This window comes from Sphaerodactylus townsendi, linkage group LG13 (genome assembly GCF_021028975.2).
Source record: "Sphaerodactylus townsendi isolate TG3544 linkage group LG13, MPM_Stown_v2.3, whole genome shotgun sequence".
In the NCBI taxonomy this organism is placed as follows: Eukaryota; Metazoa; Chordata; class Lepidosauria; order Squamata; family Sphaerodactylidae; genus Sphaerodactylus; species Sphaerodactylus townsendi.
The window spans coordinates 37,772,235-37,797,936 of NC_059437.1; the positions used below are offsets into that span (position 1 = coordinate 37,772,235).

At 42.7% G+C, this 25,702-nt stretch overlaps 1 protein-coding gene across 4 annotated transcripts; it reads left to right on the forward strand.

The window, feature by feature from the left end:
• Window positions 1–741: 741 nt before the first annotated feature.
• On the forward strand, window positions 742–24,825 carry EWSR1 (EWS RNA binding protein 1). 4 transcript variants are annotated; one of them, XM_048513901.1, is made up of 18 exons: window positions 742–871; window positions 5,304–5,343; window positions 5,552–5,603; window positions 6,509–6,632; window positions 10,313–10,499; window positions 11,432–11,596; window positions 13,091–13,302; window positions 14,132–14,321; window positions 17,054–17,091; window positions 17,624–17,656; window positions 18,777–18,895; window positions 19,563–19,692; window positions 20,159–20,281; window positions 20,382–20,535; window positions 21,359–21,456; window positions 21,535–21,600; window positions 23,627–23,879; window positions 24,101–24,825. In XM_048513901.1, exons 1-18 carry the CDS (start codon window positions 778–780, stop codon window positions 24,138–24,140), a joined length of 2,118 nt encoding a protein of 705 aa, XP_048369858.1. In that variant the 5' UTR covers window positions 742–777; the 3' UTR covers window positions 24,141–24,825. The 4 variants fall into 4 exon arrangements, with proteins under 4 accessions (XP_048369858.1, XP_048369859.1, XP_048369860.1 ...); XM_048513902.1 differs by having other exon boundaries at window positions 743–871; window positions 17,057–17,091; XM_048513903.1 differs by lacking the exon at window positions 21,535–21,600 and having other exon boundaries at window positions 744–871.
• The last annotated feature ends 877 nt before the right edge of the window (window positions 24,826–25,702 follow it).

A 25,702-nucleotide genomic window follows, 5' to 3' on the forward strand; every position in this document is an offset into this window, starting at 1 on the left:
TTCATGCTTAGAAGTGAAACAGGATTGGATGGGCAAACTTCATGCTTTTTAATTGAGAGTCACTAAACCCAGAAGGACTTTTTTTAAAGGGCTGGGCTGTTTTGTTTATTCTTGCTGTGTTTGTAGCCCTGGAGCAGTGCTGTGTTGTCCTCCAGTTGCCCCCTTCTAATCCACTGAAACCCATAGTTTTAGTAGGGTATGTTCAGGACTGCATGCAGGTCTTTTCCGTTCTTTCTCAGAATCCCGGAGCAATTGAAGAACATTTAGCTAATTGATTAAAATTTAGCAATTCATTAAATTTGTGTTTGTTGTGTATTATCCAAGGCTTGCAGTATAAGAACATTTTGAGATACTAAGGGAGGCTCGTTTATGATGTGCAGTGCAGTAACTCCCAATTAACTTTCTGAGTAGAAATAAAAAAATGAAATAAAGCCGCTCTCACGACTAAACCGTCACCTTCGTCTTCTGTCCCTTAAAACAACACATTGGACGTTTCTCAAACTGCTAGTTTCTTGTCAGAGGACCCCTAAGTGCCTCGGCCAGAACCATTCTCTCAGCAAGGCAGGGGTGTGGTGAAGGCACGTCCTATTCTATAAAGAACCGGTGGCGCTTCGCGCTCTTTCCCCCCATCTTTGCTTTTTTCTTTTCTTTGTCAATGCCGTGCTTTTTAGGGAATGGCCCAAAGGGCAGGATAATTAAAAAAAGAAGCAAGAAGGATTTGCGGTCACCCCCTACTACTTCGACAGTGGTCAGCACCGAGCTGGGAAAGCTGTGCGCATGCGCAGAGCCGGGCGGCAGAAAGACCGGGAGGACGTTGAAGAGCAGGAGGAAGAAGGAGGCGGTGGCGAGGGAGAGAAAATGGCGTCGACGGGTGAGGCGAAGCCGGGCCGGGAGGCGCGGGGATGTGGTGGGGCCACAATGAGCCTCCCGGGGTGGAGGGGAAAAGCGATAGCGAGCCCCTAAATACTTTCCAGGGCGGGGAAGGGAGAAAGACGGAGCCCGTCGGGAGGTCGTTGGCGGGCGGCCGTTGAAGGCCTCGCGGGGTCGAGGCGGCGGGAAGCCCGCGGCCTGCAGAGCCGCCCGCCCCCGTGAGCCGCGTAACCGAGGCCTCGCGGTGGCGCCCACACCGCCCTCCTTTGTTATCACAGCTTATTCATTTCCCCTCAATGTATTTGCTGGCTGTGGGTTCGCGTCCCCGCGTGGCATTTTTTTAACAATGTATTTTTCTTATCCAACGACCGTGTTGTCTTTTCCCCATAAAGGCGGCGTAGAAAGAGCGCAAAGGGACACCACCCCCCATTTTAAGAATATCAATTGGGGCGCGGGGGTGGGGGGTGAAGTGTGTGCGCGCCGCTCGTTTTCCTGGACGCACATTATTTCCATGTGGTTGTAGAGGAAAGAGCTAAATAAAATAGATGTGACTTTAAAAAAAAAAGTTTCGAAATCTCTCCAAAATGGGCTGGATGGGGCCCCTTGTGAGTCTTAATCATCATAAAGGTTACCGCGCTACAATGGTGGGAGGCCGCCATTCGCAGTTACCTTTTTCCCGGCCTCAATGTGTGGCCCGCGTGCTAAAGGCCCCCATTGATCTTGGCGGCGAAGTCAAGCACGTGTTTTCTTTCGTTTCTCCTCCCCTTTTGAAATTTACGGATAACTGTGTGCGGATGCCGCAATATACCTTTCTTTAGAGAGGTCTTAATTGTTCAGCGTTGGTAATGTTTATTGTAATAGACGCATTGGTTATGAAACGTTATGCAACACAGCAGATCAGCAAGATGAAGAAACCAAAAGGTGGATGGGAATCCGTGTGCGTCCAAGTAGCTTTGGCTAAATAGGGTATGTCAGTGGAATAGGAGATGAGAGCCAGCCTGGTGTAGTGCTTAAGAGCAGGTGGATTCTAATCTGGAGAACTGGGTTTGATTCCCCGCTCCTCCACCTGAGTGGCAGAGGCTTATCTGGTGAACCAGATGTGTTTCAGCACTTCTACATTTCTGTTGGGTGACCTTGGGCTAATCACAGTTCTTCGGAGCTCTCTCAACCCCACCTACCTCACAAATTGTCTGTTGTGGGGAGAGGAAGGGAAAGGAGCTTATAAGCCACCTTGAGTCTCCTTACAGGAGAGAAAGGTGGGGTATAAATCCAAACTCTTCTTATCTGAAATGTTTGCATATTAACTGCTGTATTGCCTAAAAGAAGAGCATAAAATATGTATCCCCCCTTCTCTCCTGTAAGGAGACTTACAAAGGGGGTTACAAACTCCTTTACCTTCCTGTCCCCACAACAGACACCTTGGGCTGAGACAGTTCCAAAGAACTGTGACTAGCCCAAGGTCACCCAGCAGGCTGCCTGTATAGAAACAGGAAACAGATGAAGTCTGCTGCTCATGTGGAGAAGTGGGGAACTAAACCCGGTTCTCCAGATTAGAGTCCACTGCTGTTACCCACTACACCATGCTGGCTTGAGAGACCTTTGTCGTGCAACACTTGACCAGAAAGTGGACATCTCCTTTATTGCACTCACAAATACACTTCAGTCCCTTAAAGGCCCCCTGACATATCCTGCACTAGATAGACATGGTGTTTTGTTTTTATTGTTGAACAATCATTCTCTGTTGAGTCACAGTGTTCAAAATACATTCTGTGTGTATATTTACTGAAGATTGCTAATGTTATGTAGGATAGGAGACTTTCTTGGAGGATAAGCTGAAAAACTGATGTGGGGGGGGGAATCATGTCACGTAGATCATTTTGTGGAAGCATGGATTAGGCTGGGGTCACATTTTGAATTCTGACGTAGCATTTGTGGGGAGGTGCAACAATAAAATGGCCGCCACAGTCTAACTTCAGTAAAACAGTACACATCCTTGTGCTGTGTTGGCAACTGCTGCCAAAGCAACATGAAAAAATTTTGCCCAGTCAATCAGAAACTTTGCTGGACAGAAGCCCTACATGGCTTTGGCCACTTCCTAAAAAGACTTGATAGGCACCATTTGGGCAGGCCTGGATTAGGCCTTTAGGGGAAGGGTGCAAATATTTCTAAACTGCATGGTTGGCAGGAAAGACGGGAATATATGTGATGCTGATTTTATGTGAGCTGTGGGGTGCTTGTTCCAGATGAACCAATTCAGTTCTGTTTAATTTGTGGCAACTAAAGGCAGACATTATAGAGGAACTAACATTCTCATATTGAAGTGAAAGTCTGGTTACAATTAAGATCACCTTGCAAATGTCCTAAGCTTGTTTACTTCCAAGTAATTCCATTTCATTCAATTATACTTCATCAAGGTGCCCTATGACTCACTTATACAAATGGTCTCTGTGTTAAACATACTAGTGGATTAGAACATAGTTAAACATGCCGGGTGCCTCATTGAACAGTTAACTAGCACATTAGAAAACTGCACACAATGCTTGGCTCAAGTTGGTGGAAATTGCACCCTCTGGCATGTGACTGTGCCATAGGTCAGTTGTGCAATAATTGTAAAATGGACAACTTGATAATAACTGTGTAATTTCGAGACCTCCAGTGACGAATAGAACAAGTCAGACATAATGCAGTTTTTGACTTCCGTGCTTTTATTACTATATTGGTTGTTCCTAATTAATCAGTAGAACCCCAGACTTCTTTAATAAAGGGAGTGGTTTTCTAAGAAGCGGGCCACTGTCATATGCTGAAGTGCTGTCTTGTTAATCTTAACTGAATCCCAAACAGTTTATAATTGTGTAGTACAGAACTGACAGTTCTCAATGGTAAAAGTTGTTCCAAGCATGACCGACAAGCATAAACAGAAATTCATATTTGACGAACTTGGTGTAACCGCTTCGTTAAAAACAATAAACATTTTTCCTCCATTCAAGCATTTATTCTCTGTCCTGAGATTCAAATAGTCAATCGGTTTGATTCAGCCCAATAGATATAGCAGTGGTTTTCAGAGGTGTAGTTTGTACAAGGTCTTAGCTATGTGGTAAAGAATGGATCTCTGCAGGAGAGCATTTCCAGAAGAAAACACATCAAAATGTTTGTCTTAGAGCTTTGTCAACACAGAAATAATTAACTCTGTCTCTGCAGTTGGCGACAGAATAAAGTAGAAACTGGCTGGGCAATTTTTCACTGAGAAATGGAAAAATACATTTGCTCACTCATCACTGTGTCCTTGGATTTCAATAAATGGTTTAGCAAGGGGTCATGGTTAAATAGTTCCTAGCTTCTTGTTTTTTGAAAATGAGTTAGTGTTGTCTTTTGGTGCCTTTGTGTCTTTCCTGTGCCAGTTTTGAACTTCAATGTTGAAAAATCAGTAGTATCATTTTGAGCAGAGTTGGGAGTGTAGAATAGTTTTGGCAATTCTTGGAATTTAAAGCTCAACACCTAGGATTAGAGTGCTATTAAACATATTTGCCTTGAAAAATAATTTTTATGGTTGTGTCACATTGTTTAGCAAAAAGGAATTGGGGTGAGGGAAAAGAAACCAGGTAAACAAAGAAGTTTAAAAAAGGTCATTTCCAAAAAAGCTAAAATTATAATAATTCCCTAATGATATTGTGAATATTAAAAGCTGTCCATAAAAATCCACTTTAATTGCATATATATAAATATTTTGTAGAATTTTTGGTAGAATTACATTTATATATAAGGATGTGAATTACCTAATTAATAGGTAATTATAACAACAGATACCCATTCAGTGTAAAAGGTTTTTTTAATATCTGGTAGGTGTAATTATTTTTAATTAATAACCTAAAGAACTATATTTTGCTTTTGATTTTTATAAAGTAATCACACAGTCTATTTTTCCCCCAGGATGTCCAGTGCTTTTGTCAGGCATGTTGTAATTTTAACAAATACATTGTATTGCATGCATTGTACAAACTTAAACCACTGAAGAAGGCCTCATGGCTGAAACCCATTTAGTGTACATATATTTTATTAACAACCGTTTCTGGTCATAGGAAAGATGCTTGTAAATGTGTAACGTCCTCATGCATATACATGTTAAAAAGAATTGCATTGGGGAAAAGTATATGTGTAACTAAGGTGGATGGATTTTTATGCAGTTTTTAATATTCATACTTTGATTAAAGATTCTGTGATTTAATTCAGTTTTATGGTAATGGTATTTTTAATTGGTCCTGGTCCATCTTCTATTGTTGAAAAATAACACAGATTTTCAAATATGGGGGGGTGCTTTTCAGTTGAAAAATAGAAGGTGGGTGTAGAAGATTTTGAGCTCATTTGGAAATATTGACTGGTGTTCCCCGCCCGTCCCCAATCTCTTATGCTTGGTTTTTCTGTTTTATCACCCACAGATTATAGTACCTACAGCCAAGCAGCAGCAGCCCAGCAGGGGTAAGTTGGCTTCTATGAGGATGAAAGCATGTTCCACAAGAAAACCTTTAGGCTTCTTGTAATGTAATACCCATTTTAAGGACACAGTAGATATGTAATTATGAGTGCGTGATACAGACGGTTTTTTGTTTGTTTTCACTGTCTGGAAAGCAAATCTTCATCATTGTATTCATTCTGCATCTTCACAGTTCTTGTATTCTTTTTACAGCTACACTGCCTATGCAGCTCAGCCAACTCAAGGATATGCACAGACCACCCAGGTAAAATATAACAGTCCACGGTTTCCATCATGAAAGCAACATAAACTGCTATCTAAAATTTTTAAAAATGTCCCTGCAAATCTAAAATATTTTATTATGTGGATTATTAAAACTGCTTAAAAGTACATTTTTGTAGCCATTCTGAAAAATGGTATTTTGTAGTCTTGAGGTTGCTGCTCTGGTATTGCTGTCACTCTTGGCTCTTCTATCTTTAAAAGGGGGAAGGTTTGGTGCCCTCAAGGCTGTCCTTTGGGGGAAACAAAGCAAAGCGGTGACAGTCATCATACTGTTCATCTTTGGAAGTACAACACCCTGCTGCTGTAACTGCTGTCACATCTGTTTCCAGTTGCAGCATGCTCATTTCCATGCAAAATGGGAAATTAAAACATACAGAGACTTCACTGCATAAATTATATACCTTAGAAGATACACACTATTGTAAAGCCAGAATATTTTGTTTTTGGGGAAGTTAAAGTTGAGCAGCCTATAACCACTGAAGGACTACAGCTTGCTTGTTTGTTAAGCTCTAACTAGGTTACCTCTGGCTAGATTGTCTTTTTATTACATTTACATTCAGTGCCTGGCATGCAACTCTTGCCTTTTTTTGCATGACATGACTTGGTGTTGATCAGTACAGCTGGTAAATGACAAAACAGAGTGAATTGGGTCGGCCAAGAGCACTTTCAGTTTTTGCCGGGCTTCATGCTATATACCTGTTTTGTAGTTCTTTCTGGGGCTTTGTATTTTCATGGGGCTGTTGACCTATCTGCCTGGACAAGGTGAAATAGAAATGGATTTTCTCAATGTCTTTCCTGTTACGTGTGCTTGCAGACTTTTTGGTTTGATGTTTGTCATTGAAAATGTTTTGTGTGAAATAGCAAGTAAATCCTTTTCCTTTCTGGCAGGCCTATGGGCAGCAAAGTTATGGGACTTATGGGCAGCCTACTGATGTCAGCTACACCCAGGCTCAGACAACTGCGACTTATGGACAGACTGCATATGCAAGTTCTTATGGGCAGCCTCCAACTGGTATGTTTGTGCTTCCTGCCTTACAACCTGTGTTCCATTTCATTGTAGGGGAGGTGAAACTCTTGAAAGGGTGGGAAAGTTATGCTAGAAAGGAAATGTCACTTTAATGTAAATAATGTTGCAAGAGGAGTCACATGCAGATTGACGCATTGCTGGCAAAATACTGAAGTTGGACTAATGGGAATGGAGTACTGCTATCTTTTGTGCAAGTACTGTGGTTTTCTAAATATTTCTACTGCTTGAGGAATAGCGTGGTTCAGAGGATTGCTTGCCTGTTTTGATGGAATGCCCTCTACTTCTTGTCTTGTGCTTTCCACAGTAGAAGGGACCAGTACAGGTTTGAATATCCTGCTCACTTTTGCATGGGAAATGCTGTTCCTCCTGTCTAAATTTATGATGTTAACCCTTTAGGTGTTTTTATTTTAGTAGCAGATCTTGTAATAGTGTTCTGTGCAGGCCCATTCAGTTTTGCTGTCTTTGTAAAGAATGCAATTCGTGACCTCTTTATGAATACGTATGAGTATAACTCGTGCCATCAAAATGACAATTGTGGACCAAGATTTTCAACCTAACCGAGCTTGCTGGTCTTTGCAGTTTCCTAAAGGGTGAACAGCATAAGTAGACATGTTCAGCACTTGCTACCATTTCTGCATGTTCCATGTGGTTGGTTCCTCTTCCAGACATCTATTTCAGTGTCATTATAAATGTTCTGTAAATTATTTTGCTTGTGCTGTTGAAATTGGAGTTTTGTTTATCCTAACATTTTAATGTCTACAAAAAGCCAGACTTTGAAGATGCGCAGTCACCACTTGACCCTATGGTTTGAATTAAATATGCATGCCAGAACATTTTTGGCTAATAACATCCAGCTACTGTTTGAAACAGCACATCTGTTCGTTCGTACTTAATACCAGTACTTCTGTATAGGAGATCATGCACTTTTTGAAAAAAAAATGGAATTGGCTGAGGTAGTTTGGACTAAGTCAGAAACTTGCACCATCACATAATTATTTTAAACTACTTTACTTTTTTGTCTTCAAAAATTATTATTATTATTATTATTATTATTATTATTATTATTATTATTATTATTATTATTATTATTATTATTAATTTTATATAGGCAGTTGAATAGGCTTAGTTTTTAAAAACCCTCAGTCCTGCTAAGGCTGTTCTCTGAAATGGAATTTGTTCTGAGATGAATGTGAAGAATATTCAGGGAGATGTCTTGACCGCATCGTGCCTTCAAAACAATTCCTGATATTTACTGCATAGAATATCTGTTGGCTTTGATTCTTAGAATATTGTGCCTTCCCACCCCCACTAAGTCAACCAAAGTAGGGGACGAAGTGAATAGAGGGCTGAATATTGTCAAATAAGTGGAGATGGATAGGCCTGATGGTCTACTGCTGTATTTGCATAAGGAAGGATGCTTGCTAGACATAATGTAGGAATAAGGAAGTGGGATTTCTAAATTCTCAGGCACAGTGCAGACTCTTTTTTTGTATGCCTGGAGGAAAGATGGTTAAATGTTCACGAAGATAACTGTGAAATATTTCGAAGAAATACCTTGCGTTTTCTAAAAAGATTCAAACAGGTGGTTTACCTTTTTTAATAATTAAATTGCTAACAAAAGGTGCCAGAGTCCTTAATTTATGCACAGAGAATGAAAGCCCTGGGTGAAAGTATTTGGGAAAACATTTGTCTTGGACCCAGTATGGAGATATTTAGTGGGAAACTATTTAATGTTGGGAAGTGGTTTAGCTTTGTCCAGAGACACACTTTCCTTTGCCGTGGTACTATAAAGCTTGATACCCATGTTTAATGCAGAATATATATTGCAAGGATATGAACATTTTAGGCTTCATTAGAAAGACAAGTATTTGTGAAGGATAATTTTGAGATCCACGTTTTGGGATATTAAAAAACAGTGCATTTTTTGTCCTTTTTCCTGCTGCTAGGTGCATATGAGATAGCTCTCTCCCCCCCCCCCCCCCCCCCAGGTGTATGGGAATGGTGGTTCTTGGTATTTCAGCCACTGTTTCTAAGTTCAGACGTCATAAACCTTTTTGTTTGTGTTTTCCACAATGTGGATAGTTTGTATTTTAACCTTTTTTGCCAAATTACTTATAGCATTTTTAGGGTATAAACACTTCTAGCATCATCTCTTTAATATTGAGAATATTGGTAATTGTTTGGTGAAAAAAACATTATAAACATCATTAATGTATGCAACATTATAATACATCACAGTAAATTGCAGTTAGATAGTTAATGCATGCTCAATTTTTTTCATTTGTGTTTGCAACTATTTTATTTAATAGTTTCAGTTTTCTTAGTATTTATACCTTTGTTTTATGTATTGTGGGTTAAAGAATTATATTAATGTTGTATATAAATAATATTGGAAGTTGGGGTAAACCTTTCAAGATATTTACTTTACAGAAATGTTCAGTAGAGTGTTTTCATATAGAGGTGGGTCTTGTGGGTGAAATTGTTTCAGTTGCTTATCTTTTAATTTTCTGTGTAATCTTGTCAGAATTCTCTCTGGAGTTCGGTGTTGCATAAATCTTTACCCTCAGCATGAATGGCCCCTCTAGAATTTTCTAGTCCATGTTTTTTGTACTTGTTCTCTGGTTAAAACCACACCTCAGCAAAGAAGTTACTTTGGGACAGTAGCTTACAGTACTGTGATTTGAATAGTTTTTGCACAATAATGTAGTGGTAGTCAGCTTTAAGTGTGCTTTTAATGAGGACTATGTTACAGCCCTTACCTGAGAACTGTGGGTGGGGGTTCTGATAATATGATTTTTCATCTTCCATGTTGGTCTTCTCAGAGAAGCAGGGAAGTGCCCATTTCTGTTTTAATGGCTAAAGTGTCTTTTAGAGACGATATTGTTGTCTTTGCATTACTCCTGCAATAGTTCTGCTGCCACCCACATAGCAAGGACTTCATTAGGCTGCAGTCATGCCAGTTTTAGTTGGATTGTTGCGCCTGCATGCATGCATTTTAAAGTGATACATAATTTGAATGCAGTTGCACCAAAGATATGCTTGTGCCAAATTCTGGCTTTCTTAGTACTTGAAAGGGTGTTTTGTTAAACTCGTGGTGAGGACTGGCTCATTAATAACCCATGCCCACCCCAGTTTGATAGAGCCCAGTAGTATGAATCAGAAATTCCATTTAAAATGGCAAAGGACACTTTACGACTTTGTGTTCGAAGCCAAACTGCTGAAAATTCAGTCACTGTGCTATTTAGTAAGATAATTGAAAATTGTGTTGTGCACTGGCTAAAACTGTTCCAGTGCAGCAAAAGTGGAGGATGTGGCATCCTGGGAACCATATGTTTTTGGGTGGTTGCAGTTTGCTAGGACTCCAGTCTTGCTGTGTCAGCAATGGCTGATTATCATTACATGGTTTCTAGTTTGGAAGAGTCTTGTTAGCATTTTGAAATAGCTCTGCTTTGGAGTTAGAGGCTCTGTTATCTCTCTGATTAATTGTGCTAGATATTTTTGTTTTTACTGAAAGTAGGGAAGATGCTGCCCCTTCTACCCAAAGCATAAATACTTTGTTTCCAGGCTTACTTGACTTCAGAGGGGAGGTTCCATTGGGGATCTTATCTGATCTGTGCGTATAGAGAAGTACTAGTATGTAAGTATATTTATTATCTGTCTTCCAGGCTATACTGCCCCAACTGCCCCCCAAGCTTACAGTCAGCCTGTCCAAGGGTATGGAACTGCTGCATATGATGCAACCACAGCCACAGTTACTACCACCCAGGCATCTTACGCTGCTCCATCTGCTTATGGGACCCAACCTGCCTACCCCACTTATGGACAGCAGCCAGCAACATCTACAGCTGCAAGGTACCATATAAACAAACATCAATTAAGTTTTTACTCACGGGGAGATAAATATATCTCCCAACAATTACATGCCTCTCTGAGTTTGTTCCCCTCTATTTTATTTCTGCTTTGCTATTCCACCTGCTTTCTCATGAAGGAGTTTAATGCCTTCCATCTCATAATATTGCATTGATGTAATAAACCACATATGAAGTTTTATTAAGTGCAGTGTGGGAAAATGGTTCTTTACTGTGCATCATACAATTCTAGATTGACATGATTGGTACAGAATTAAAGCACTGCAGCCAGTAGGGACATTTCCTGTTAACTTCCTATATCTGCCTATAAAAATTGTTAAAAGAGCATTACTCTAGATGAATCATACTCTAGATTAGATGTTGCTAGGTACAGAAGGGCTCAGTTTAGAATTGCTGAACCTTTGGAATATCTTAATACTATATAAAAAGAGAACTAGGAAATAACTGAGAGCCAGTGTGGTTTACTAGATGAAGATAGTGAGTGCATAATCTGTCTGTGCCTTGACACTCACTGGGTGGCTTTGAGGAAGTCACTCTCAGCCTAACCCTCCCACTCAGGACATCTAATTTAAAATGAGTTTCCATTCCTGAGTTATCTGGAGGTTATAAATGTGAATAAATTGTGTTGTGTTTTACTGTTAGTGTTATGATTTATCAAGTCATTTAAATGACACTTAAGACAGGCATTTCAGAGGGTGATAAAATTTTACCTTGTCGCTCACTAGCAGTCAGGGTGTTGACTGTTACAAAACAATCTTAATGGATTTTATATAATTTATAAAGCTAATCCTGATGTGCACTTGATTACTACTTGGGACATACATTCTACCTGCAAGTGAAACTGTGGTAGACCTATAAACAGAATGTCCAGTCTTGGTATAAGATGTGGTCTCAATCCTGAATTTTAATTTTTAGACCCCAGGATGGCAGTAAGCCTGCTGAGACTAGCCAGCCTCAATCGAGCACAACAGGCTACAGCCAACCCAGTCTAGGATATGGACAGAGTAACTACAGTTACCAGGTGCCCGGCAGTTATCCCATGCAGCCAGTTACTGCACCACCATCCTATCCTCCCACCAGGTAAGTCTTCCTAAATTCTCACTTTGTCCACATATAATATTGGTCACTGCTCCTTTGTGGAAAAGGATATACCATATATACTCGCGTATAAGCCGAATTTTTCAGCCCTGTTTTAAGGTTGAAAAATGCCCCCTCGGCTTATACACGAGTCCTGCTTACCAGCCAGCTCTTCAGGCCTCTGCCGAGGCTGGGGGCGTGGCCGGGACGACCTCCCTGCAGCCACTTGTTGCTGCCCTCCTTGGAGGGTGAAGGGGAACCCTGGCTGGCTGGGCTTCCTCAAACCCGGGAGGCAGAGGGAGCTTTTTATTTGGGCAGTGACTCCCCCTGATGTCACTGCCCAAGCAAGGAGCTCCTCCACCTCCTCTTCTCAAACCTGCCTCAGGGAGCCTCCTTATTTGGGCAGTGACTCCCCTGATGTCATTGCCCAAATAAGGAGCCCCTCTCACCTCCCTGGCTGCTCCGGGCTTCCTCAAACCCAGCCAGGGAGGGTGAGGAGCTCCTTATTTGGGCCATTACATCAGGGGAGTCACTGCCCAAAATATGGAGCTCCCTCTGCCCTGCTTCCCACCTTTGGCTTATAATGCGAGTCAATACCTTTCCCCAGGTTTTGGTAGTAAAATTAGGTGCCTCGGCTTATACACGAGTCAGCTTATACACAAGTTTATACGGTAGGCCAGCATTATGTCAAATGCAGATGATGCTTACAGTCTTGATTAGAAATGACCCAACTTCTTTTACATCTAATATCCCTTTGGCAGTATGGAGGCTAATCAGTTGTAGTTGTTTTTAGTATCTATTGGTATCCATGATGCTCTCTTCTGGACACCCCCCCCCCCCTTGTTTCTTACCTCAGACAGTGGAGAGGTTTTCAGGGAGTGGGTCTCAGGGCTTATAGTGTGTGATACAGTTTGGCTTCTGGATGTGAAAAAGAGCTGTTGCCTGCTACAGTCAGCTGATATACTTCAGCACTCATTTTTCTGCCTTCAGGCTTGCTGAGATTAAGGGAAACCAAGTTATAAAGGAATTGGTTACTAGACGAATGCAGCAAAGTGGGAAGGTATCATAAGGTATTTAGAAATGTTCAGCAATATGGAAAACTTGGAGGTAAATAGCTGTGTTAATAGACTGGTTAAAAAATCCCAAAATCCCATGTTGAAATACAAACAATACCGTTTGTGGTACTGAAACGATCGCATAAAAGATCATTGCTTTGTATAGCCAGCAATTAATAGTTCTTCACACGGTTTGAACAACTGCAGTAGCCATACCAGAGGAATGATTTTCTTTCTGAAGCTCTGTGTTGATTCATGAAGGCAGTATGGTGTAATCTCTGTATGGTGTAATCTCTGGTGCTAATGAATTGGTTTTCTGTGTTGTGTTGTCTCATCAGCCTAGGTAACAACTTAGGTTTTGTGCCTGCCCGTGCTGAAATGGTTTTAACTGTCTCTTGTTTCATTGAGAGCTGTTTCCTCATTCTTTGAAATGTCTTTTCAGCTATTCCTCATCACAGCCAAGTAGTTACGATCAGAGCTCTTACTCCCAGCAGAGCAGCTATGGTCAACAAAGCACCTATGGTCAACAAAGCACCTATGGGCAGCAAAGTAGCTACGGGCAGCAGCCCCCCACAAGTTACCCACCTCCAACTGGATCCTACAGCCAGGCTCCAAGCCAGTACAGCCAACAGAGCAGCAGCTATGGGCAACAAAGTGAGTTGTAACAGTCCTTTGTATTAACAGTGAGCCCGGTAGAACCTCTAAATCTGTACATAACGGGCCCTTTCGCAAAGTAGTACTTCCAGGTAAAACCTGCAGTATTTTTGTGATTAAGATCACATACTTCTGCTAGCCTGTGTTTAATTTTTGCATTTTTGTTTTTTTCCCTGCTTGTCCCGCTGAATTGCCAGCCTTACCCTTCCATTTATAATTTTGTGTAGTGTCTAACTAGGCATTTTACAAATAACCTTCAAGTTTGGTCTGCCGGAATACTTAGTCCTCGGGGGAAGGGTACTGTGGGAGGGGGGAAATAAAAAGATGCCTGCTTGTGCCATTGTTTGAACTTAGTCATAGTATTAAACAGGTTGATCTGTAGGAAGAGCCGTGGGCATAGCAAAGTATAGGAATGTAAAGATAGCTGAAGTGGTTACTTTGCAGGTGGTTTCCAGTTCTAGACATTTTGCATATCTTGTGATGGTCTTAATAACTTGTTTTTACTATGGACCATTGGTAGCAGGTGCACGTTGAAGTGTATTTATTTGGTTGAAGCGTTTCTGCCTTGTGGAATTCAAGGCAGCTAATATAAATAGAGCTAGAACAGGGGTCTGCAACCTGTGGCTCTCCAGATGTTCATGGACTATAATTCCCATCAGCCCCTGCCGGCTTGGCCATGCCTGCAGGGGCTGATGGGAATTGTAGTCCATGAACATCTGGAGAGCCACAGGTTGCAGACCCCTGAGCTAGAACTTGGTCTGAAGAGGTGTGCAGGGTGAAAAACAACAGGTGCATCTTCCCTAACGTTGCCACATTTGCGATTCCTCAGGTTCATTCCGTCAGGACCATCCCAGCAGCATGGGTGTGTATGGCCAGGATTCTGGAGGCTTTTCAGGCCCAGGAGAAAGCCGGAGCATGAGCGGCCCCGATAGCCGGGGCAGGGGCAGAGTGGGCGGCTTTGACCGTGGAGGCGTGAGCAGAGGTGGGCGGGGAGGAGGCGGCCGTGGCGGCGGAATGGGGTAAGAGCAAACCTTTTCTTCTTCTCACCTAATTTGGTTTTACCCTATAGGACATGCAGAGCAAAGAAGGGCTGAAAGATGTAAATGCAAAATCACTACTCCATGGAGAATATCTTATTAATAGCAAGTAGAATACACTGCTACTTAATCCATGGAAGTGCCTTGCAAAGGGAACTAGGAGCAGGATGTATTTTGCCTGCAGTCGATTGGGGCTTGGAGAGCAGAGTTCTGGGTATGAAAATTGCAAAGCTTTCAGCTCCCTTCATGGTTAAACAGAGGGGAAGTCCTCTGTTGGTTTAACAGTCTTTGGATTGAACACACACACACCCCTTCCAAAGAAGTCCACCTGTCATGCTCCCCCTCCCCCTTTCACTCGGCATTGATATTGCAGGTATGTACAATGGTGTCTATTGCTTTTATAAGGAATTTTCTTGTCCTAATGGTGTTTGTTCTTGGCAATAGCTCTTTGAGCTAGTGTCAAGGCTGAATGGATGGTGGTGTATTACTCTCTTGAAGCCCAGCACTCTAGTGTGACCACTGTGTGTATGCAGGTTGCTTTAGACCCAGAAGAGAAACAAGTGAGGTGCCAAAAGATCTGTCAAGCTGAACTCAGCTCCCTATTGGAGCTCGTGGGTGTTCTAAACCATTTTGGCCATTGTAACTGGCAGAATCTGGTTTGGGAAGCCTGTTTGGTCAAGGTCAGTTATCTTTTACTGGTTTGTTAAGGTGTGGTCAAGGGGACTAAATGAAGTGTGTCTTTGTGTGTGTGTTCCATCCATCTAAATAACATAGCTTTAAACTATGCAGAGTGTTCACTTAATAAAACAGTTGAAGGGGTGTGGGTAAAGAAAGATAATTTGCAGTGAAACTGGTAGTTCTTGCTTGCCTCACAAACACATTTTAGCTAACAAATTTGCTAAGGAGCTACTCTGCATAGTTTGACTAAATGCGTCCAGATGGTTTGCAATCTTTGCTGAAGTCCAACTGCTTTTATTTTAAAACCTGTTCAGTTAATGACCAAGCCTTTTTATAACATGTCGAAGAGTAACCCTTTCAGATTGGCTTGAATGGAAAAGGGCTCCATAGTTGTGTATAAAGATTTCATCTGCAAGGTATTCCTAGAATTGTTTAAAGTAGACATAGACACTTGAAATGATCATCATCACATCTCTTTATTTTAAACCATCTTTAGCTCTTTACAATCCAGGGAACACTATTTTCATATTTAGAAGTAAAACTGCTCCTGTAGAATGAATGCCAATTGTCTAGATTGTTAACTGGGGTGGGGAGTTCTCATTTTGTTATGGGGCTGCCGTTTTTCTACTGCCCAAGTTGTTATGTGAGGCAGTAGATTAGTCATTGGGGGGGCAGGGTGAGGAACTTTGCCCTTTCATCATGGTGTGGTGATGCATTTCAGTGTCTCTCTCCTACAGGTAAGGAGCCCAATGTTCTTAACATTGCCCTTTTTCATTGCCTCAATATTTTTTATATTTTCACTGGCTGTTAAACATGGAAACTTTTTAACATGCTTTGTCGCATTTATATGCTACAGGTTACAAAGTGAGAGCCTTGTATACACTTCAGTACTTAAAAAGTACCCGTACTCAATACTCAGCCGGCAGCATAATGAAAAGTGGGACTAGACACGGTGTCCATATGGAGAGGAAAAAATATACATAGAATATTTTTAACCAAATGTGTTCATTGTATAAATGGAAATCTTCTGTAACTTTGGTAACTGCATATAGTACTTGATGTTTGGTAATGAAACTAGAGGGGAGGTGTAAACTTTAGAATTGTGTAACATTAAAGTGTAAACATCTGTTAAAGGGAAACATTACATATAATGGTAAATATACTTTAACGAAAGAAGCAAAGCTGCATGCAACAGCTTGGAATTGTGTACAGTAAATCTTTTACGGATTAAAGGTGCAATACTTGCTCATTGATTGCTGTTCTTCTCCATCCTCGTAATTCTGTACAAATAGTTTATTTTTCACACATTCCCCAGTGCTAATCCGACTTGGGTTTTCCCCATAAATTTAAAACATTGTGACATCATCCTGCATTTAATTTCAAGGCACCGATTTTTGTGGTGTTTTTTGTGTGTGTTGCATCCACAAAGCTTCACTCTCAGACCTTTGAATGAACCCTGGTGTATTTTGTAAGCTCTTCATTCACAGACACTGTTAAATCCAGTAGTGAGACCTGAATGTATGGAGTTAGATGGAAAAATTTAGCGACTGTCAATCAGAATTGTGTTCTAGGGCTTGCTGTTTTCTACTTGTTTTTTTCCAAACTGTTAAATGTTTAAAGGTTCTCCAAGGACTTGGTTTGCTTTTCCGAGAGGCTGAGGGTGCAACTTTGTGTATGCATGATGAGGAGGGAGTTGACTAGTGGGCAATCATGCTTTTACAATAAATTTTTTTAAAAGGCTTAGTTTTTCTTTTCCATGGCAAGATATTGCATTGTTAATACCAACAAAAGTGTCCAACTGCCAGAGTGGGGTATCCAAACCCAGGCAAACAAAGGTTATGTGTGTAAAGGAGATTTGAACAAGCTGCCCTGAAGAAAGGCCTAGTGACGAGATGAGAGACAGAAAGACAGAGACAGACAGATGCGTTGTTTGGATATGTTTAGCCAGTGCCCTTCTTCCCAGTGAGCCCCAGAGGCTCCGAGCGGTACTGGCTTATTAAAGGGAAAGGCCTTCATTTCTTCGTTTATCCCCCCAGCAGCGCTGGAGAGCGAGGTGGCTTCAATAAGCCTGGTGGTAAGTTTTTGAGCATTACAATGGGATAGTGTTAAAAAAAAATGCAGCCAGAAAATAAAAGCCATAAATATTTATTTTCATAAGTGGTTAAAATGCCATAATGCAACATGACTTTTAATGGGTACTGCCGGCAATGCCTAGGGGTCTATGAGGTTTAACCTGCGGTTACAGAACAAAGGGTGATGAAGTTTTGAAAGAAACTACTTCTGTAATTTGGGGAAGGAACCACTTAAGAGGTTTCGGACTTTTATAACATAACGTTGGAAAAACGTGCACTGATTGGCCCAAGAAAGCCCCTTTAACCAAGTGTAATACCAGGTCATGGTTTAAAAGGCTGCTAACAGTAGCAAGCTGATCCCAGCAACAAATAAAGGGTGTGCATTGCAAGTTTTTTTGCAGTGCAGGTCAATTTGAGTTTTAACATATGCCATCAAGTGGTGGTTGTAAATAGGTAGCTGTTGTATGTTGGTAACATAGCCTGCAAGGCATGCACTAACAATACCTTCTGTGATTTTTTTTTCCTGGGCGGCAGGACACATGGATGAAGGACCAGATCTCGATTTAGGTAAATTGCTACAACAGTGAGAAAGGGCTGTCCATCTCAACCCCCTTAGTGGACTACAGCCAATTCTCCTGCTTGCCTCAATGATTCCTTGCTTGTAGTAAATACTGCTTTTCAAAACAATGGTATTTTCACTGGAGAGGGACCATGTCAAACTGCCTAAAGTTAATGTTGGGCAATTTGCCTATATTCACATCTGTCTGCAGTTCCCAATGTTGTATAAGGTACTATTCAGAAAGGTCTCCAGCTTCCAGGAGTGGTTTTTTTTTAGAATAGGAGGTGTTGTTGTTTGCATGGGGTGCTCAGTAAACTTGAACCAGAAAAAATATCTTGTTAGTATTTTGGGGGGAGTTTTACCTGGGAAAAAAAGCAGCAATAATAAAATGGATCTTGGAAAATTCCCCATTTTTTTAGGTGGCATTTTTTGGGCAGTTTGGCCTGCTGCCTTAAAAAAGAAAGGGAAAAACCCTTTCCTCCATCACATCAGCCTGACTGGATCCAACATTCAACTGCAGGCTCTTTCTTCAAAGTCCACTTGGATATCGGAGGTGGTGTGTGCAGTTCATTGCTGTATCCAGCTAGGCCAAGCACACACTTCAATGCTGAGCTTGACCTGGCCAGCTCAGCTTTAAACTTTGTGTTCTGTCTCCAGGACAGCAGGTGATGCGGGCTCAGCTCTGCACTGCCTGTTGTTTCCCGAGCCCACATGGAATTCAGAGGCAGATGTATTTTTCAAGGTTTTTTAAAATTTCCAGGACTAATAAACCAAAAAAAGAAAAATAACATTTCTTTTCTCACTGATAGTGGTGTGTTGCAAACAGCTAAGCTGCAACAGAAGGGCTTTTTTGGTCTTAATGCTTTTTGACACTATTGTATCATAGTCACATACACACACACAGATCCTCAGTGTCAGGGCAGCTGCTTCCATTAGCTTTGTGATTATTTTAGTCTAGCTGGGGCCTTTCATGGAAATACAGAATACCCTTTGGGAAGGTGGGGAAGCAGCCTGTTGGATTACTTTAAGGAAAAAGCTGGGAACGATGTCCAAGAGCTGTAAGAGTGTTTGGCTCATAAGGATATCCTTGTGATAACTCAACTGTGTTGATCAATTTTATGCCCACAGGCCCACCTTTAGACCTAGATGATGATGCTGACAACAGTTCAGTGTATGTTCAGGGGCTGACTGACAGTGTGACCCTGGAGGATCTAACGGATTTCTTCAAACAATGTGGCGTTGTTAAAGTAAGTGATGGCTTGACTTGTCAGCTGTGGTCTATTTAAGATGGAGCCTGTTGGGTGGAGCTGGTATATATTGAAGCAGCTGTTTGTATTTTTATTTACCAGCTATTCTTTGCTTTTTTCACCATTCCAGCACTACATTCCATTCAGGCATTTGAAAACCATGTAAGCAGCAGTGGCGTAGGAGGTTAAGAGCTCGTGTATCTAATCTGGAGGAACCGGGTTTGATTCCCAGCTCTGCTGCCTGAGCTGTGGAGGCTTATCTGGGGAATTCAGATTAGCCTGTACACTCCCACACATGCCTGCTGGGTGACCTTGGGCTAGTCACAGCTTCTTGGAGCTCTCTCAGCCCCACCTACCTCACAGGGTGTTTGTTGTGAGGGGGGAAGGGCAAGGAGATTGTAAGCCCCTTTGAGTCTCCTGCAGGAGAGAAAGTGGGGATATAAATCTAAAACTCTTCTTCTCTTCTCCAAGCCAGCAATAAGGAATGTGAATTTTTTAGGCAGTTCAGTTCTGTCTTGCCATAAACTTGATCTTTGAATGTTTTTGTAATCTTTAAGTTTAGTTTTGCAGCTTCATTCCCCTTGAAGTGTGTAGCAGAAGGGGTGACTGGTTTGCCACAAGTCAGAATTCAGTCCCATCGTTGCTTGTGTTTCTGTTTTCCACACAGATGAATAAAAGAAATGGACAGCCAATGATAACAATCTACCTTGACAAAGATACAGGAAAGCCAAAAGGAGATGCTAATGTGTGCTATGAGGACCCACCCACAGCCAAAGCAGCTGTAGAATGGCTTGATGGTGAGTGTACTAAACTGAGGCTGAGATAATGAAGGGTTCAGAGGTCAGAAACACCTAAAGGCATAGTTGTGCCACATCGATGTAATTATGCAGCAAGCATAGATATGTATGGGTGGTCTTGGGCAGGGAGTGCGGGCATGATTCTACAAAAACACTACAGTGTGAGTGAGAGAGAGAGAGAATGAGAATGTGATTGCGGCTGAATGTATGTGGGCAATGCCAGCTGAAATCTTGGGTGCCAACAGTTGGGGTGTGAGTCCTCAGAATCTTTGCTCTTTCCCTGATAAAAACTTTTGCATTGGGATGATGATTTCAGTTCTATATTTAATAATTTGTTGACTCTTCACCCTTTAAACACTGAAGTCGGTTTCTCCCTTCTCAAAGATGAGCCTGTTATAGATGCCATATAGGTCCTACCCCCTGTTGAAGATTTTGTTTCTAATATTTTTGCCTTATGTGTTCCCAGGTAAAGAATTCCAGGGGAGCAAACTGAAAGTCTCTCTTGCTCGAAAGAAGATGCCACTAAACAGCCTCAGAGGAGGGATGCCGCCTCGTGAGCCACGTGGCATGCCTCCTCCTCTTCGTGGAGGTAACAATTGGGCATGATATTCCTTTGTCTGAAAACATTGACTGGTTATCAGCCAGGGGCCTCTATGGTGTCAGTGGAATAACTAATCTCATTTGTACAGGTCCAGGGGGTCCTGGCGGTCCAATGGGCCGCATGGGAGGCAGAGGTGACAGAGGAGGTGGTTTTGCACCAAGAGGACCACGAGGATCAAGAGGAAACCCTTCTGGCGGAGGAAATGTCCAACACCGAGCAGGAGATTGGCAGTGCCCCAATCCGTATGTCATGCACTTAATTTCTGCCTTAAACTCATGTACACGGGTGACTGCATAACTGGATAAGCAGTTCCCTTGTGTTTATATTCATTAGAACCCCATGATACTTCAAAGGTATTTATTTCCAGTGAGAGAGTGGCTCCAGGTAGCCACATTTTGTAAAGTTTCTCTTGTCAGACCCACTATCATGAGAACAAGCCAGCTGGATCAGACCAAAGTCCATCTAGTCCAGCTCTCTGCTACATAAGAGTTGGAAGAGACCCCAACGGCCATCAAGTCCAACCCCCTGCAATGCAGGAACACACAATGAAAGCACTCTTGTCAAATGGCCATCCAGCCTTTCTTTAAAAACTCCACCACACTCCGAGATAGTGCCACAAACTGTTGAACAGCCCTTGCTGTCAGGAAGTTTTTCCTGAAGTTTAGGTGGAATCACTTTTCCTTCACCTTGAACCCATTACGCTTGGTTCTAGTCTCTGGAGCAGCAGCAAACAAGCTTGCTCCCTCACCAACATGACACTATTGTCCCATTCCTTCATCTTCTGTCAGTTCATCCGGAGTTGCCTGGAATGCCCTCAAGACTTAAAGGCAGTTTTTATTACTGGATGCCCTTGGCATCCAGTGTTTCCTAGCAGGGAAGGATTTCTTCATAGTACCACCTCTGCAAGTGGAACAAGCTCAGTTTTTGGTTGCCCATAATCAGACGTGCTTTTGTCTCCAGTGGAACTGTTCCTGTCTATCTTTTGCTCTTTTTTTCCTTGTTGGCTTTTGTGTGTGCAGCTCAGGCACCTGCTTGGCATCTTCACTGACTGCTGGTTCTTTCTAGGGGCTGTGGAAACCAGAATTTTGCCTGGAGAACAGAATGCAACCAGTGCAAGGCTCCTAAACCGGAAGGCTTCCTTCCCCCACCTTTTCCCCCTCCAGGTATGTACCTGTTGTCAGTGATCTGGGGTGGGAGTTGGAATATTTGACACTGATCTCTGCTTATGTGATGTTCACAAGGTCCTGGATTCTTGCTTGGAAAACCGCTGCCACTTAGAGGGCTCTTATCCGGGACAAATTATAGTGGTAAGGGAATTGCACAGGTGGTATATTTTTCCTTTGTTTGTGTATACACTTCTGGAAGAATAATTGGGCAGGTGAGTCTGCCAATTTTGATGATTGGAAGCACTGACCATGGACATGTTCTTTTTCAGGAATTTGTACTGGGGGGTGGGGTAACAGCAGCTTACATTTGGTGAAATGTGATGCTGTTCTCAGGGCAGGCTCCAGGTTTTTGTGATGTGTCCTCCTCACCCCTGAACAAGGTCTACACTCATGTGACTGACTGGGGAAGGTGCGGCTGATGAGAGGTGAAGGGAGAGCAGCCCCAACTGGTTGCCTTCGGGGGCAGGAACCTGCATTCATCAGGGGCCTGACCATGTGTGTGACCTTTGTCCTACCTTAACCCCCCAAGACCACTTGTGACACTTACATGGCAGTAGCATTAGGAGTGAGCCTCTAAGCCAGGAGCTTCGCATTGGCAAACCTTATTATTGGCAGGCTTCAGGGCCAGCAATATTAATTCTGTGCAGCCATCTTGCATATGACCACAGTTGGAAAAATAATTTGGCCTGGCCAAGCACGTGATGATCCCCCTTCATCAGTGGTATAGGGGGATCTGGGGATGGGATTGGAAGCATATTAAACATTTGTAAGCAGGAACAGCCTCTTCCTTCCCCTCCCGCATCACCTCCTCTTGCCTGGCTCCAGTCCCATTCACTCATCCAGGGCAGCTTGGTGCACTGATTCAAAGAGAGCGTCTTGTTAATCACTTGTTTGTCATTTTCACACTGTCAGAGCAGCTCATATAACTTAAAACATTGAAGATATTTTAAAAGAATTTAGAACATCTTGAAGGGTGTCTGCCTTGGTCAAGTTGGAATTCACCCTACAGTGTCACTGTGGCTCTTGCCGAACACTCTTGCTAACTGGAGTAGCAAACAGGCCTCAAGGTCTTGTCTTGGATTGTTCCATTGAGAGTGCCGTTCAAGAGTTTCATGCATTCAGTTGGTGGTGCAGTTCCTCAAAATCTGTGCATTCCCTGGCATCAAATGGTGCGTTCTGATAGCCCACTGTATGGGGGTTTTGTCCTCCTTTGTCAGTTTCTTTGTTGATACCTTGGTCCCTGGGTGTTAATTGTGGCAATTACTGGGTCCTTCTGTTGGAAGAAGGAAGCCCCGTGCAGGGACTTGAACAAGCAGAGTAGAGATGGCTGCTTGAAATGTCAGGGTATGGTTCAGTGTGGCCTAGGTGCTGCTGTGCCACAAAATCTTGTGACTGGGGAAGAGTTACACAAATTGGTCCCCTTGCGCTGTAGTTAAGGCCTGCCTGATCATGCCTTTATATCACCTTCAAGCCCATGCCCAAAGCCGGTTGCACTCCTCTGTCCTTGGGCTCATTTAACAGTAGGTCTGTGTGCCAAGCCATATTGTTAAACTCTCCTGAGGGGTTTTGACCTACAAGTTGCCCTCATAGAACACAGACACTGTCCATGTTCAGTTACTTTCACAAGTCGTTAATGGACTTTCGGTGCCTAACTTGGAGGTGCCAGGAGGAGGATAGTGCAAGAGGCTCTGCAAATGTCTGTAGCGCAGGTGGTAATTTGTGTAGGGCATTCTGAGTACCGGTTCCAACCAAAGGAAGAATTTGCTTCCCAGGAGCCACTCCTTCTGCACTTGCTTCTATTAGGAGCAATTAAGTGCTACAAGAGATCTGTGGGAAACCAGACTGAAATATTCTCCCTCTTGGATCTTCCTTGTGGAGGCTGTGTATAAAGGGAGTAAACACAAAAGTTGGGCGTTCTGGTTCTTGACGTTTATTTTTCAGCTGTGTCCATTGCCACTGCTCCCTGTCATGGGATGATGGAACAGAGATGTCCTGTTTCTTAAGGTGGTTGGCTGCCGGCCTGCTTCACTACTTTTGGCTCCAATTTGCCTGCAACCCTCTAATTCAGTTCTGCTATACTTTGGGGGCAGGTTTTCCGCAGCCTCTGGTGCTGCCACCCTGCTGGTGACCCTTTGCTCGAATGAATGATGCTGTTTTTCTGCATTAGGTGGTGACCGTGGCAGGGGTGGCCCTGGTGGCATGAGAGGAGGCCGAGGAGGCCTCATGGATCGTGGTGGCCCTGGAGGAATGTTCCGAGGCGGCCGCGGTGGAGACCGAGGTGGATTCAGAGGTGGCCGGGGCATGGATCGAGGAGGCTTTGGAGGGGGCCGCCGAGGAGGACCTGGGGGCCCACCCGGACCCCTTATGGAGCAAATGGGAGGCAGAGGCGGCAGACGCGGAGGACCAGGAAAAATGGACAAGTATGCCTGGGGGGGGCGAGGCAATGGAGTAGCATAGCAAGTATATTAGGGCTGCTTACAGAAAGGGGAGAAGGAAGGAGGATGTTCAAAGCTAGAGCAAAGGGGCAGGGAGGGTGGCTGCAGTGGTTGACTGCCGTCCCCCCTTCTCATTAGGCGGTCTTGTTGAAAGGCCTTCCCAGAAATATGAACTGAGCCTGACCCCGTCTCTCTTTTCCCTGCAGGGGAGAGCATCGCCAGGAGCGCAGAGACAGGCCCTACTAGAGGCAGCCGACCCCCTTCCCCCTGCAGGACTGCATTTACTACCAGATTTATTTTTTAAACCAGAAAATGTTTTAAATTTATAATTCCATATTTATAATGTTGACCACAACATTATGATTATTCCTTGTCTGTACTTAGTATTTTTCACCATTTGTGGAGAAACATTAAAGCAGAGTCAAATGGTAGTGTGCCGAGTTATTCTTTTTCTTTTTTCCTTTTTTAAAAAAGTGGTTGTTTAACTAAAAAAAACCAATGAGAAACTGTTGTTGTGAGCATGCTCAGTAAAACTGTGGAAAACCAGGAGGAGGAAAACTAAATGTAACAATGTTAATGGTTGTGATGTTTTTTTTAAAATAAAATTGCAAATGTTTATAAATGCAGCACCTCTTAGCATGTGTTCAGCGGCACTCCCATTGGAGTTGCTGCGTCTTCAGGCACCCATGCTACATGATCAAATGGATTTGCTGAAGAGCTGTTTTGTAACTGTAGTTTGCAAAGCTCTGGGGTGCCCCGTGAATATAACGTGGATTAGAGTAGGCTGTGAAGCATACCTGGCAAGGTACAGCCTGCACCTTCAGGATGAATTGCGGGACGTGTTCTTCGGTTTGGAAGGTAGAATTGTTCCAACAATGTCGTTTTCCAATACTGTCTCCTGGTTATAAATAAAATCACATTGCTGGGCACACTAACGGCTAAACTTTCATTCAGGGGGCTCGTTATTCCTTTGGTGGCTTGGAAGCATGCCTGCGATACTACTTCGGAGCTGGATGCACACCATTCAGAGATCCTTACCAGCAAGTGCAACCTTTGTGTGGAGTCTCTTGGCAGCAGATAGACAGGAACCATTAATAAAGCACTGGATTGTCTGGGCACTGAAACAGAGTGGTGGTCCCAATCAAGGGAGTTAGAAACTAAGGTCAAGACTAAGCGTACAAAATATATTAAAATATATTTTATAATAAAATATGTTGGTTTTTAAAAATCTCACAAAATTGCGCTTTTTAAAAATCTCACAAAATAGAACTGCCATCTCCAGTTTGTAACATGCCGGGGGGGTTGGAGGTAGTGCCCGGGGGAGGGCAGGGAGGTCACCAGGGGTCTATGGCTATAGTGTCTGGCCTCGAAGGTGCCATATTGCCCAAGGAAAAATATTTCCTCCAGTCTGACAATCGTGTATAATTATGGGAGAAATCTGGGCTGGTAACTCTACTTCAAAGCATGTCTGTCTGGTGCCACATCTTCAGCAAGGCACAACTAGCATGTTTTTCTGTTTTATTCAAAAGGTAGTTTGTGGAATCTTGATGTTTCAAAAATTGAGCTTGTCTGAGTATGTGCATTCTGAATTTGACACTATTTAGATCATAGCAGCCCATGACAATTTATCACTGCCTTAATACAGGTAAATTGTCTTCCTTCAGGTGCGCTTCCATTTCATTGCTACAGAAATATATATACTATAAATCCATCTAGCTATTAGTATTCAGGTATCCCAATACAGGAGAACTTTACAGCTCCTCCATCCTTGTAGCTCCTCTATCACGTTTAGAGCTAAAAAAAAAAAC

Excerpts from the sequence above, each read along its gene's own strand:
- EWSR1 (XM_048513901.1), top strand. The coding sequence starts at position 778 with ATGCGCAGAGCCGGGCGGCAGAAAGACCGGGAGGACGTTGAAGAGCAG. Across the intron at positions 10,500-11,431 it reads GCAACATCTACAGCTGCAAG|ACCCCAGGATGGCAGTAAGC; the intron begins GTACCATATAAA and ends TTTAATTTTTAG. Across the intron at positions 17,092-17,623 it reads TGGCTTCAATAAGCCTGGTG|GACACATGGATGAAGGACCA; the intron begins GTAAGTTTTTGA and ends CCTGGGCGGCAG.